Genomic DNA, 15,018 nt, shown 5'->3' with positions numbered 1-15,018 from the left:
ATAATCAACGTTTGTATACCTAACCCTGAATTGTACCCCACATCTTTATAATAATTTTTTGAAAAGAAATACTTGGGAGCACCAGGCACGGTCGCTTATACCTGTAATCCTAACATTTCGGGAGGCAGAAGTGAGAGGATTGCCTGAGCCCAGGGGTTTGAGACTAGCCTGGGCAGCTTGGCAAGACCTCATCTCTACAAGAAATAAAAAACACAGCTGAGTGTGGTGGCATGCACCTGTAGTTCCAGTTATTCAGGAGGCTTAAGGCAGGATTACTTGAACCCAGCAGGTTGAGGCTGCGGTGGCTATGATCATACCACTGCACTCCAGCCTGGGCAACAGAGTGAGACTCTGACTGAAAAAAACAAGTTAATAGAGCTATACAAATGTTGTATTCCCACAATAAATCTTACCTCAGTGAGTATATCCTCCACAGGGACCAAATGCCTCTAATTCTTCAACCCTATTAAAATACCAGCAATGTGCACTCGCAGTACTCACAGTCCTTTAGCGCTGATTTCTAGTTAGAGCTCCATCCGTGTAGACCTTCAGGAATTCCCACCCGACATCCAAACCCACCAGACCAGCAGTCCACCAGGAGTGGGACAGTGAACTTCTGAGAGAAATACCGTCAGTCCTGTAGCTAGTGACAGTTGTCAACTTGATATGACGGTGGTTTTTTCCAACAACTGTCAGAATATGTGAGATCTACAACAAATTCTAATTACCTACCACAGCATTTCTGCTTCAAGAACCCAAGTGGTGAGAAAAACTGTGAAAGACAACTCTAGCTATCACATTCTGGACCCAGATTTATTTCCATGCAATATACTGGGAAAATAAAATAATAATTTTTAAAATATTTTACCCCTAAGCTAGACATGGTTTCTCAAGCCTGTAATCCCAGCCCTTTGAGAGACCGAGGTGAGAGGATTGTCTGAGTCCAGGGGTTCGAGGCCAGCCTGGGCAACTTGGCGAGACTTTGTCTCTACAATAAATTTAAAAATTAGCCCGGTGTGGTAGCTATAGTCCCAGCTACTTGGAAGGCTGAGGCAGGAGGATCGCCTGAGCCCAGCAGGTCGTGGCTGCAGTGGCCGTGAGCATGCCACTGCACTTCCAGCCTGGGTGACAGAGTGAGACTCCGACTCAGATAGATAGGTAGATAGATCGATAGATATTATGCCTCATTTCCTTTCCACAAAAATGAATCTTATCCGCCCCAAAGTGCTCCTGTTTACAAGGATCTGAGGCAGGAACACTGAGGATGTTTTTATTCTCCTTTTTTCATGGAGAGTCTGGCATTCCTGCTGTACTAACAATAGGCGCGAAGGCTTTGCCGCAGGTTTACACCATTCATTAGAAAGCCGGGCGTTTCCGCGGCCCTGAAAAAGGAGCTCTGCATCTTTAAGGCTCCCGGAGGCTCCTGCCCTCCACGCAGACAGAGCAGACTCTGCGGCAGCGACTCAGCCTCCATAAGGTTCAGCTAGCCAAGGTGGAGGATGGGAAAAGAATGGAACTGTCCCAGCTACTCAATGAGATCAGGGCCAACTATGAAAAGCTCCTCACCAGAAATCAGATAGAGACGGTGATGTCTGCGAGGATCCAGGTAATGATTTCATACAGACAGGCACCTTCCAGAATAAGGAGGCATGTCTACCCAATTCCTGTCCCGGCCTCTCTGAGGTACAGTATTTCCTTTTCAATGCAGCATATATAGTGGGGAAGGAATTTCGATTCTACTGCGATGGGACTGGGACTACAGGGGGAAATACTGTGATGATGCCATGACATGACCATGAAATGAATGTGGATGGATGCATTGGGTTTTTCTATGAATGACAAGGTCCCTATCATTAGTAAAACGCGGGGCCAGGAGACAAGAAAATGGTGCACTCTAACCTCTCCAGGACATTCTTCAGGAAAGAAGCATTTCAAATACTCTTCAGGGATATTAACGAGTTATTTATAGAGATAACTTAAATAACGTCTTTAAAATGAAAAGCTTTAAGTAAGATGTATTAGCATGTACACTTTCTGGAGATAAAACTAAGTAAAATATTTCTAAAAGGTCATCTTTTTAATGAGTTCAGTTTTGTACCAGACTGTTATAAATAGAAATGATCTGAGTTTGTGAACATGGCACTCAGAGACAGTGATATAAATTATGGCAATCCAAATTTCCCAAATTGGTAAGGATTCTCCACTTACAGTATAGATTTTTGCTTTTGTACTATGAGAAATGTTTATTTCCATTACAAAGCTTACCATCTTTAAGCATTTAAAAAGGGAAAGAGAGCCAACTTAAATAAGGGCTAAATCCAAATTTCTTAGAATTAGTTTTGAACTGACAATACCTTGAGAAATTAAGGTCTCAAGTCTTTAAACAAATTTACAAACACATATTTTAGAAACAAAAATTCAGAAATTTAGGGGTGTTTTAATTTACCTGTCATATCTGGATTCAAGTTCTATCCTGAGCATCCAAATACAGCAAAAAGTTTACTTACGAACATCACCAAAAGAGAAAATATATATATATTGCTAGGAAATCCCAGGGCTTTATTCCATTAGCAACTCATTTTTAGTAACACTATAAATTTCACCTCTGGGTAATATTTTCAGTCTTCATAAAGAATGATCAGTATCCTCCATTAAGCAAAGTCACTAGGATGTTTACGTGTTAGAATACTTCACTTATCTTCTACAAAGAGAAGGGAAAACATTAATAGATGACAACTTCTGAAAATTATAAACCAAACTAACACTTTATTTTGCAATAGTAGAAATACAGGTTTAGTCTACGAGTCACGATGTCGAAACGAGTACATTCAAATGAAAAAGCATGACTACATTTTGTTTAAAATTTTTTTTAACTTAAAACTACTTTAGAGGATTTTTTCCCAAATAATTCAGAAAATCAGCTGAAATAAATTCAAGAAAACCTGATTTCTTAATTATTACAAAATTTTAAAAAATAAGCTGTTTTAGTTATAGATTGCTATATACCAAACCGCCCCAAAATTTAGTAGATTAAAATAACCATTATATTCTCTCGTGATCCTGCAAGCTGACTAGGCTCAGTGGGAGAAATGCTTCTGCAACACAAGATACCACTGGAATCTCAGGCATCTTGGGGTATGACTGGGCTGGAACATCCAAGGTGTCTCACCCATGTGTCTGGCGCCTTGGCTGGGGACGGCTGGAAGCCTAGGACAGTTGGGCCTGTTCCCCTCTCACTTCATGTAGCCCCAGGATCTCTCTCCCTGTGGTCTGTCTACATGATCTCTCCAAAAATGTGTCCAGACTTCTTACATTAGCTGGGCATGTCGGCACACACCTGTAGGCCCAGGTACTTGGGAGGCTGAGGCGGAAGGATCGCCTGAGCCCAGGAGGTGGAGGCTGCAGTGAGCCATGATGGTGCCACTGCACTCTAGCCTGAGCAACAGAGTGAGACCCCGGCTCAATAAATAAATAAATAAATTACTAGTAGTATAACTTTCTAGCAGTACTTACTGTCCATACTCCTGGTCCCACAATTGGTCAGTTTGGGATATACAACTGATGATCTGCTTCTGAGAAGCAGCCTACAATAGGGGGAAAGAGCAGCAAATATTCATCCTTCTTCCTTACTGATCTATGAAGATTGGAAGGTTAAGAAACAGAGGTCACAAATGTAGGTCCTGCAAACTGTGCTGTTTTGTTTTAATTAGATGTATTTTTCCATATTTCATAGATTACATTGGAGAAAACTGAGGCTGAGAATGCAATTGACTTGCTCACATGTTTCATTAATTAGGAATTAGGTCCTAGGACACACACTGGTAACCCAACAACTAAGGGAAATGACTTGATTCCTATGCAGTTTTTCTTTCATTGCTTTTAAACATCTTTCAAAAGCGTTCTTTGTTTTGTCTGTCATTGTTGCTGGCTTTCTTGTAGCTAGAAGAAGACATAAGCAAAAAAATGGACAAAGATGAGGAGGATTTAAAGGCAGCTCAAGCAGAACTCAAGGAAGCCCGACGCCAGTGGTACCACCTGCAAGTGGAAATTGAATCTCTGCATGCTGTGGTGAGCGTGATCTCAAAAGCCCCCAGCCTACAGAGTCCCCAGATGTCATCTGATTAAAAGAGGGAGAGGAGCCATGTACATTCCTTTACAGTGAGAAACTGAAGGTCAAGGCCGCTGAATTCTATCCCAGACCCTAGTTCAATTACCTACCTCCCTCCCTCCATCACAGCAGTGGCTGGCATCAGCTTGCTGGAAGTTTATTTCATACATATAGAAGTAAAGTAATACTTGCACATCAGTTTGAGGTTCGCCAGTTGTTAAAGTGGGGGAAGAGAGTGTTTGTTACTATTCAGTCTTTGCGGTGGGGACTCTTATCCACGACATTGAAACTGTAATAGAAAAATATTTAAGCACATTCCTAAAATGCCTTTTATGAGCAGTCTGCTCTGGCTTTGATATTCAATATACTATATTTTAAATATTTTTTAAAAATCAAATATCCAGAGTGATAATAAGTTAATCATACTGCAGAGGTTTTATTTTGTTTTGTTTTGTTTTTGCCATAGGAATTATCACAAGATTTCTTCGAAATATAGTAAACTCTCTCTAGTTACATCTGTAAAATATAAATTAAAAATGGGGGGTGGTCACACACAAAGCTGTAAGGTAACACACCTTTTGCACACACGAAATACAATTACCGTAAACTTGTTTAAGAAGGAATGGAACACAACAGAAGGAAGACTTTGCAAATCAGGTTTCAGAAACACATTTTGCGTTATTGATTCACTGACAAAAGATGTATCTATAATACAGGAGAGGGGCCTTGAAAACTCCCTGCACGCCAGTGAGCAGCATTACCAGATGCAGCTGCAAGACCTGGAGGCTGTGATAGAGGGCCTGGAGCACGAGCTGCAGGAAGTGAGGCGTGGCATCGAAAGGCAACTCCAAGAGCACGAGATGCTTCTCAACACCAAAATGAGGCTGGAGCAAGAAATCGCCACTTACCGCCGCCTCCTAGAAAAAGAAGAAATCAGGTACCCAGTTCCATGTAGATAATGGCAAGGGGCCAGAAATGCAGAGCCGTTGTCAATGTAGTCAGAGAAATTACATCTAAAAAGCCGTCATTGCCATGGCGTGCTCACTGAACTCGTACAATAAGACAGGGTGAGTACCCACCGCAAGAAATTCGCGGAAGAACTGCTTCCAGCCTTCCAAAATTAGGAACCGGTTAGCCAAAGTCAGCCATTACAGAGTCAGCTAGAACAAAGTGAAACAATTCTGGAGCACCACCACAAAAATGACACTCCTTACCTTTCTCACTTTCCTCATCATTTATCTTTTAGGTTAGTCGGTGTCCTCTAAGGACCACCACAGAGATAGCTTGGAAAATTCTCATGCTGCATCACTACAATCCCTGCCCAAAGGGCCCACCCCATGCCACTCATCAAACACCAAAATAATAGTAATGTGATTATATTACAACCATGGAAAGCAATATTGTTCTCTGAGTCATGATTATAAGACTTTCAGATGTCCGGATAAACACCAAAAAAAGATTTATTATTAATTCACACAACATCATAATCTATAATCACTTGTAAGGTCACATAGCTTTGGATATGACACAACCTCCAATTCTCCATGTTCCCAAAAGAAATAAAACCTTTGTTTTTATTCTTGTTTCAGAATTCTGAGTCCCCTACAAAACTAGATGAAATAATCTTAGACCATAAGTCTTGACATTTACTAAATATTGGGAAAACATAAATGGAATTAAAAATATGCCACTTATTAGCTGAGTGACCTTGGGCAAGTTATATAGCCTCTCTGTGCCTCAGTATTCTCATCTGTAAAATGGATATTACCTACCTCATAGGATTGCTGTGAGGATTAAATGAGTTAATGTTTTTTGTGTGTGTGTTTTGGCTTTTTTGTTTGGTTGGTTGATTTTTTTGTGTGTGTTATTTTTTTCCTTTTCTTTTCTTTTTTTTTTTTTTTGAGTTGGAGTCTCAATCTGTCACTCAGGCTGGAGTGCAGTGGCATGCTCATGGCCACCACAGCCTCGATCCGCTGACCTTAGGCAATCCTTCCACCTCAGCCTTCTAAGTAGCTGGAACCACAAATGCACACCAACATGCCTGGCTAATTGTGTGTGTGTGTGTGTGTGTGTGTGTGTGTGTGTGTGTGTGTGTGTGTGTGTGAGATTTATTGTAGAGACAAGGTCTCACCAAGTTGCCCAGGCTGGTCTCAAACCCCCGGGCTCAGATAATCCTCTCGCCTCGGCCTCCCAAAGTGCTGGGATTACAGGCTGAGCCACCAAGCCTGGCCGAGTTAATGTTTGTAAAGTGCTTAAAACAATACTTGGCACATTGTGTTATGTAAATATATATATATATGTCTATGAATATACATGTATAAAATTTATAACCATTTATTTTAGCTAACAAAAATAAATGATTATACATTTTATGTATTTTCTAATCATTCAAGATATTGATAAAATTGTCTTCAATAGTTCTATTATATGACTTTTTGAATTTTTATTATGCTACATTTAAGATATAAAAGAAAATTGTGAAATATACAAAAAGAAAACTATAATGACCACCCATGTAACCACTTAACCCAGTTTAAGAAATAAAATGTTTCCATAAAAAGAGTAAAATACTTCCAATGCTGTTGAAGTTCCCTAGGCACCTAAACCACATCCCCACCCTCTCTCACCCCCTTATCCCTTCACCCCACTACCAAATCCTCCCCACCCACCTAACCTGGCTTCTGAATTTGTTGCTCATTAGTCTCATGCGTTCCTTTATAGTAATATGTATGTATTTCTAAATGAGGTATGAAAGTGTTTGGCATGTTATGTTAACCTTTATAAAATTAGCAGCAACTATTTTCATTCAATGTTATGGCTTAGACGATTCATCCATAAAGATACAGTATAAATTTAGTTCATTTCTTTTCATGCTAAATAGTGTTTCTATTATATGAATGTGTAATGTATCCACTCTCCTGCTTGTTTCAATTATTTGCTAATACAGTGTTGCTTCCATAATATAATTCTTTCCAATTTCAGATATTATGGTTGTATCCAAGGTGGGAAAAAAGACCAAAAACCTACCACAAGTAGAGTTGGTTTTGTTTTGCCATCAGGTGAGTTTCTGATATAAATAAACTAATCGAAAAGTGAAGTACCATTTACAGAGATTGCTGTATAAGGAAATTAAATACTCTAAAGTAGCAAAAGTCCAGGCGTGATGGCTCAGGCCTACAATTCCTACACTTTGGGAGGCTGAGGCGGGAGGATTACTTAAGCCTAGGAGTTCAAGACTGGCCTGGGGCAACATAGCAAGACCTCATCTCTAAAAAAAAAATTAGTCTAAAAAAAATTAGACTAAAAAAATTAGTCAGGCATGGTGGTGTACACCTGGAGTCCCAGCTACTTCTGCCTGAGCCCAGAAGGTTGAGGCTGCACTCCAGCCTGGGTGAGAGTGAGACTCCAACTCAAAAATATAAAAAGAAATTAAGTAACAAAAAACAAGCAATATTTGAATAAAAGTTTGACATATAATTTGACTGTGAATAGTACTTTAATGTTGTAACTTAATATGTCATAAATAACATTTTCACAGCCATTATAAATGAAATATCTTTTTCAACGAAAGTCCCACAAAATTATGAGAATGAAAAAGTGGAAACAATGACTAAGCAGGCAATATTAAATGGAAATATTGTGAAGGAGAGCACTGAAGCCCATGGCACTATTCAGTAAGTAAAGTAACTAAGAAATAATAAGCAAATGTAAAAAAACATTTTTAACTTCAGTTGAGTAATACCAGTCATTACTCTTCTTTGTTTGAATGTTTCAGACATAGTTTTAATATACTTAGATTTTTAATTGAACATAAATATCTAACATTCATATGGAAGAGTACTCAATCCTTAATTCACCTTTTTTTTCTATAAATACAATCAAAACATGAGAATTCCTACAGAGAAATTCCATAGAATTCCTTAGAAATTATATCCATATGATTATTTTAAATATGCACATTATAAATTCCACTAACTACAAATTATATAAATTTATTGATTTTTTTCATAGATATGAAATACTATTACATATTTATAGTAAACCCATACTACTTCATATAAAAAGGTTTATTTTGTCATTTCAGGACAGAGAAAGTGGATGAAGTTATTAAAGAATGGGAAGGTTCCTTCTTTAAAGATAATCCTCGATTAAGGAAAAAATCTGTTTCTCTGCGATTTGACCTTCATTTAGCAGCCACAGATGAAGGGTGTTTACAGACTAAGCAAGATAATCTACCAGATATAGAAGTTAGGCTTATCATGAGAAGATCATGCAGTATCCCCTCTATCAAACCTCCATCAGCAGCTAATTAATCCAAAGATAGTACTTGACTTGATCTGAAAATAACATTCGGATGGACCAAGGTGGGCCGTGCTGACCCCCTCTGTCCCAAAATGTAAGTTATTAAGTATGTATGGAAAAATGTTATGATAAATGTGTGGTTCTCTTCAGGAAAAAACAGTAAGGGACAAAGTTTTTCTTAATCCAATTATGGACATATATTTTTTGAAGGGGGAGTTTAAAAATAAAATCAGAAATTCAATATTTCTGTTTTATTTATTCTCCAAACAGTCTTCTTTTTCCCTTGAAATTTTATCAGAGACAGTAAGCACTAAGATGGTTTACTTAAGTCTTTGTAATTTCACTCAATGGCTGAATACTCTAAGGAAAAAAGAATAGTTTGTGAATAAGATTGTATTATATTAAGAGTCACATTGTGCTATTTGCGACTATTCCATGATTGGTTAAACCTAAAATGTTTGTTATACTTTAAAAAGACAGCAATTATAAACAAGTTTTCAAAGGGGGATTCACTATTCACATAACCAGGGTTTTTGCTTTTGAGACAATTATTTATAGACTAAGAAAAATATGAAAAGTTCTTTTCCATGAGAAATTCTAAGCAAACTATAGAACACACCCCCAAGGCTAATTTGATGATTAAAGTTGATCTACATATATCTGAATTTTTTAATCGGTATCTGATTTCCAAAGAGTTACTTTACTCAAAAATCTTAAAGGTTGTTTTCCCCAACCAAAAAAAAAAAAAAACCCAGAAGGCCAGCTGCACAAATAACGCATGAAAAGCAAATTGGAAAGGTAGTTGTTAGAACAGTTTCCCAACCTCTTCCCATTCTAATTTTTCCATCTGTAAAATTAAATGTGATTAGAGTGTTTACTGTGAGCCTTAGATAAGATACTATATGAAGTATTACAGATATTTATTGCAATCATTTATGTGAACTAAGATAACAGTGTTGTTATCCAAGCTAAGAATATTTCCAGGATTTGTTTTTAAACTGTTCAAACTGTAATTAACATGGATAGAAAATATATTTGTGAATAAGTGAAGTATTGTTGCAAAGTTTTTAAAAACAACCTAACTTGTTTAATACAGGTATATTTATTTTAAGACCTTAATAAATACCTGTTTTAAGACATTAGAAATTTATAGGCTATTAATTTTTTTCTAAGCAGAAAAAAAAATGGTTGAGTATAACTCACCACATTTTCTCCCAGCTAAAGTATCATCTAAGGGCTATAGCTGTGTTAGCATTTTAGTACAGCCTTTAAAATCAATCTCTCTCATATATATATACATATACATATATATGTATATGTATATATACACACACATATATATGTATATGTATATATATGTGTGTGTATATATATATACACACATATACATATATATATATGAAAAACGTATGATTTAACCAGGACAAGATTATGTTGAGTAATCGCTACATAATACAGGGATATAAAATTTAAAATTTTCTCTCAATTGCTTCAGATTCCTTTAGTCTGGCTTATTCTATTCAGCAAAAAGGGATGATTTTGTTTTGTCAAGGATATAACAGCATGTTAAGTGCTTATTCTTGCATAAGCATCTGACCTAAAATACATCCCATACCATAAAAATGTTTCATTTGATATTGTTAAATGCTACTAACTTTATCAAAGCTTTAAAAATGCAATCATATAAGCTGTTGTACTAAAGTTATACTAAGTATCAGTGATCATGATAAAGCGATATATCTATCTTAATCTATTGCAGTGTTAAAAACATAATACTGGGCATCATGAATGTAACTGCTTGCTATAGTAATTCCACTATGCATCTATTGTGTGTACAACATGTACATTTTAAAATACAGTACTTGAATTTATAACAAAGTTTTACTGTATTTGCTTTGGGGCATTTTTAATTGGGATGTGGATTTATCAGAGTAAATGATATCACTACAATAAACAGAAAAAGTGCAACATGAACTCTAAAGCTGCATTGTATTTGCATTTGATACGCAGTTTTTTTAGTTCAGAGATACCTCTGCATGGTTAAGCAAACCAAAGAATGAATTGCTAGAGGATGGTTAGCTCATTTGGGTAATAAAGAAAACTACAATCACAGCAGAAAGATCATGGCTTATAACTTGTTTTACAAAAGAAAGTTTAAGAATTGTATATTGATACTTTCTTCTAGTTTTTTTAATATCAAAATAATCACATAATCTCATACTTTTGGGAAAAGTATAATGGTAGCCATCATTTGCAAAGCACTTATTCAGCTCCAGGTACTCAGCAGATTCATACTTAATCCATAATTCTTACAACAATCCTACAAAATGATTAATTTTTTTTTTTTTGAGTTGGAGTCTCACTCTTGTTGCCCAGGCTGGAGTGCAGTGGCACACTCACTACCACCGCAGCTTTGGCCTGCCATGCTTAAGCAATCCTTCCACCTCAGCCTTCCAAGAAGGTGGAACTACAGACACACACCACCAAGCCCAGCTAGTTTTTGTGATTTATTATAGAGATGAGGTCTCACCAAGCTGCCCAGGCTGGTCTCAAACTCCAGGCTCAGGCAATCCTCTCGCCTCGGCCTCCCAAAGTGCTGGGATTACAGGCTAAACCGCTGTGCCCGGCTGAAAATTAATAATATTATCCTTATCTTATGGATGAATACAAATTAACATTCTTCACTCTCTGTGAAATATTTCTAATGCATATTTCCATAACAAAAAACAAATACAGTGATTCCCATTGCTAACAACGGTAGGATCCTAGCCCTGGCTCTGTCATTAATTAACCAAGTAACCAGGAAGGGTCACTTTCAGGTCCCCAGGCCTCAACTTTTACACTTAAAAACAAAGAAAAAGATGATGCTTATTAATAATTCCTGCTGGGTGTAGTGGCTCACGCCTGTAATCCTAACACTTTGGGAGGCCGAGGTGAGAGGACTGCCTGAACTCACAGGTTCAAGACCAGCCAAGGCAACATGGTGAGAACTCGTCTCTACAATAAACTAAAAAATTAGCTGGGCATGGTGGTGCACGCCTGTAGTTCCAGCTACTTGGAAGGCTGAGGTGGAAGTGTTGTCTGAGCCCAGCAGGTGAGGCTGCTGTGACTGGGAACATGCCACTGCACTCCAGCCTGGGTGACAGAATGAAACTCCGACACAAAAATAATAATAATGGTAATTCCTACCTTGCCAGTTTCGCAGTTTTTTGAAATCATATACATGTGAAAATATTTGGTAAAACACTGCTCAAATATACAGTACTATGTGAATGAAAATTGTCTGTGAGAGTGGAGAATTTGTGGAGAAAATTACAGCTGACAATGATTAAGTTCAAAACACAGTAGGAAGAGATACTATTTTTAATGCAATTGCTGCCAGAAAAATTATTCTTTCCTAGTGAGTTAACCAATTTGAACTGTTCTACCTCAATAGTTTTTAAGGTACAAAAATGTTCTCTAGACATAATAAATGATTATTATTTTAAGCCACTAGCTTTTAGGATAATTTGTTATGCAGTAACATACAACTTACTGCACTTAAGCATTTTTCTTACTAATTTATTAGACATCCTTATATTATCAAAGTTCAGTTTACCCTTCAATTTGTTTTCTTAATGCATGTCTTTAAGATATTTTTTTAATCAAATTTTAAAATGCTTAATTTGTAAGTTTCAAATGGAAATGTATTATGGTACATGGGCCAAAATTAAACTTTAGTTAAATATGCATATACATATTTCTCAAATTACCAACACATGAAATCAAAGTTAAGTTTTTCTCACAGGGCATAATTTGGTTCTTTGTTTACAAATTGTGGCCAGCGTGTACACATAGATTGCCAATATTCATGGGCATATGAAAAATAAAAGTTCTGAAATAAGGTATCTATAAAAATCACTATATGCCATTTCAAGTTTCCTTCAGACACTGAGACTCTAGACCAGGATTGACAAACATTTTCTGTAAAAAGCCCAGATAGCAAATATTTTAGGCTTTTGGGGACTATAGGATCCCTGCAGCAACACAACCCTGCCCTTGTAACTACAAGCAGCCATAGACAATATATAAATGATGGGGGTGGCTGTGTCCACATAAAGCTTTATTAACAAAAACAGGAGGCAGCCTAGATTTGGTTTGCAGCAACTATGTCTATTGACAGAGACTGAATATCCATAACTCCTTCTGCTTTCATAGAAACAGCTGAGAAAGTCAATTCTTTTCACCATTTTGCCCATAACCAGACTTTTACAAGCTATTTGGGTCAGGTAAAGCTTTGTTCTCTCTTTCCCTATTTTAAGGGAAAAAAATCCATTAAAAAATGCTTCATCAGAACATACTACAAACTCCATGGCCCAGTGGCTTGTTCAAAACCTTTAATCACAGACCTCTTTGAAAATCTGATGACGCTATGAACCCTCAGGAAAAAATGCACATAAAAATTATGTCTAATTTTAAAGGGTTCATCAATCTCTTAGAGCCTATTCATAGACTACTAGGTGCCCAAGGACTTCAGATCTTTCCTTGTTTTCTCCCATTTTCTCTTTCCACCTCTAATTATGTTTCCTTCCACAGCACTATGGAAAGAATTCAAAGAGACCTGGGCTTGATCTCCAGCTTAATCACTTATTAGTTTTGGCTTCCCTCAGAAAGTATGAGTGCTGTCAGGGAGGAGAGTAAGCGAAATTCCTGGATGTTGCTTCCAGAAAAAAAACTAAAACTACTTGGGCCTACAACTATCTCTGGGGTTAACCGCTAAGCCCATGGGAGAGCTCCCAACAACCCTTATAATCATATTAATGCTGCAGCCCATATTTTCCAGGAATAATCATGATTCCAAATATTCGTCCTGTCATTTCCATAAATATCCATAGATGTGCAAGATTATATGTTCTGATGTTTGTTTTGGGGTAAAAACAAAATAAAAACAGCTCGGTGTAAGTAGAGTTCATATTATTGGATATTTTGCTCTTCTGTTTTAATTTCCTCAGGACCAGGGAAGAAATTTTTTTTCTCTACTATCTTTTGCCTATATCCTCCCTTTTTAAATTTTTTCAAATCTGTAGAAATAAAGCAAGAGCCAACAGAAGGAAATTACATAGTCATTCATTTATTTAGTCCACAAATATTGAGCACCTAAATGAACCATGCACTGTTCAAATTGTCAAAAGTCCCCATCCTCAAGGAGCTTTTACTCTGATGGGAAGAAAAAGACAACAAGCAATATAAATACATGAAAAGCATAGTATGTTAGGTGATGATAAATGTTACAGAAAAAATAAAGCACAGGCCGTGAGTAAAGAGAAGTTGAGGAATGAGTTGTTATTTCAAATAGATCAGGAAACCCCTACTAAGGTGACATTTGAGCAAAGGCCAGGTGAGAAAGTGCATCAGACACTGTCACTATTCTCCTTTCCACCATTTTGTACCACCTCTTTCCTGTGACGGTGTTCTTTCTTCCTGCCTTCCATTGCCTGCAGTTTTGCTACAGATGACACAACAGAGCATTCCCCTACTGTAATCCCGAAGTCAGAGAAGAAAGGAGGCAGGAGTTGCCGGGCAAAGTCAGAGAAAGAAGGTCCTGGGATCTTGCTGAGGCCTTTGTGTGTCTTATATTAATCCTTTATGTATCTCTGATACTTTTATATTAAAAAATCAATTTTATTGACATTATCTCTGCCACCACTCAGGCTGCTCTTGACGACCTCTCCCTTAGTCTTTCCCTTCAAAATGCGCTTCAGTTGCATTAATCTCTACTCGTGAGAATAAAAATATTACAAGTGGAGGAACTGCACAGAGCATCACTTGTCCCTAGCTTAACAGACTTCCAGGGAGAATCCAGTCCCTGCTGGCACACCCAGGATGGTGGTTAAGGGCAGCCCAAGAATCCAGCCACTCTCTAAATGTCAACCCTGCTTCAAACAACGGCAAGGCTGGGGTCCCATCTGTTTGTTCATTCTCCCTCTGCAGTGGCCCACTACATCCATCAGGTGTTGATTTATCCAAGGAAGACGCTGCTCCCTCCATCTGGTAAACCAACACCTTCATGACTTAGTGGAAAGAGTCCTGGAGTCGAAGCGAGGTCAGCCTCCCATGCACATTTACTGGGAGTCCGATCATGGGCCAAGCCCTTAGCAAGCACAACCAACACAGACGCCTGCACCTTCGCTTCCGAGGCCTTCAGCGCGCACTGGAAATGACAAGCACAGCCCCATGCCAGGGACCGGGTGCAGGACGACAACCGTTGCCCTCAAAGAGCACGGAAGCACCAAGGAAGGATTACTGGGGGGAAAGCTCCAGGTGGCATCCCAGAGAGACCTCTGAGCTGGATCCGGAAGGACACACGAGTTGAAGGTGAAGGTGGGGGACGGCCGCTCCCGGCGGTGGGAACCAAATGAGCCCGGCTGGCACCTCCGGCGCCGCAAGGGCGCACGGCCCGGTGCAGAGGTCAGCACGCCGCGGCCTGGGCTGGGAAACCTGTGGCATTAATGCACTCAAACGCGCTTGGAAAAACTGCAAGACTCGTGAGGCTTTCCGCCCAGGCTACCCACCAGCGGGGGAGGCAGAAAGCCCTGGGCGGCGCCGGAGGGAGGGCACAAGCACCGCAG

General features: G+C 38.5%; 1 protein-coding gene across 2 annotated transcripts; it reads left to right on the top strand.

Annotated features, from left to right (window-relative positions):
* Positions 1–1,443: 1,443 nt before the first annotated feature.
* Positions 1,444–9,142, top strand: KRT222 (keratin 222). Of its 2 annotated transcripts, none has more exons than XM_008055816.2 (6): positions 1,444–1,683; positions 3,940–4,068; positions 4,825–5,045; positions 7,091–7,167; positions 7,647–7,782; positions 8,193–9,142. In XM_008055816.2, exons 2-6 carry the CDS (start codon positions 3,964–3,966, stop codon positions 8,419–8,421), a joined length of 768 nt encoding a protein of 255 aa, XP_008054007.1. In that variant the 5' UTR covers positions 1,444–1,683; positions 3,940–3,963; the 3' UTR covers positions 8,422–9,142. The 2 variants fall into 2 exon arrangements, with proteins under 2 accessions (XP_008054007.1, XP_008054006.1); XM_008055815.2 differs by having other exon boundaries at positions 1,457–1,606; positions 8,193–8,560.
* The last annotated feature ends 5,876 nt before the right edge of the window (positions 9,143–15,018 follow it).

Source organism: Carlito syrichta, unplaced genomic scaffold (genome assembly GCF_000164805.1).
Source record: "Carlito syrichta isolate Samal-C Ts95f unplaced genomic scaffold, Tarsius_syrichta-2.0.1 Scaffold301957, whole genome shotgun sequence".
Lineage (NCBI taxonomy): Eukaryota > Metazoa > Chordata > Mammalia > Primates > Tarsiidae > Carlito > Carlito syrichta.
Note: the sequence above shows the minus strand (reverse complement) of the source record. Positions and strands in the feature narration are given on the sequence as shown.

Bases quoted from the DNA above. Each gene is read 5' to 3' on its own strand.
- KRT222 (XM_008055815.2), top strand. From the start codon at position 1,511: ATGGAACTGTCCCAGCTACTCAATGAGATCAGGGCCAACTATGAAAAG. The intron at 7,168-7,646 runs GTGAGTTTCTGA...ACATTTTCACAG, and splicing joins TGGTTTTGTTTTGCCATCAG to CCATTATAAATGAAATATCT. The intron at 7,783-8,192 runs GTAAGTAAAGTA...TTGTCATTTCAG, and splicing joins GAAGCCCATGGCACTATTCA to GACAGAGAAAGTGGATGAAG.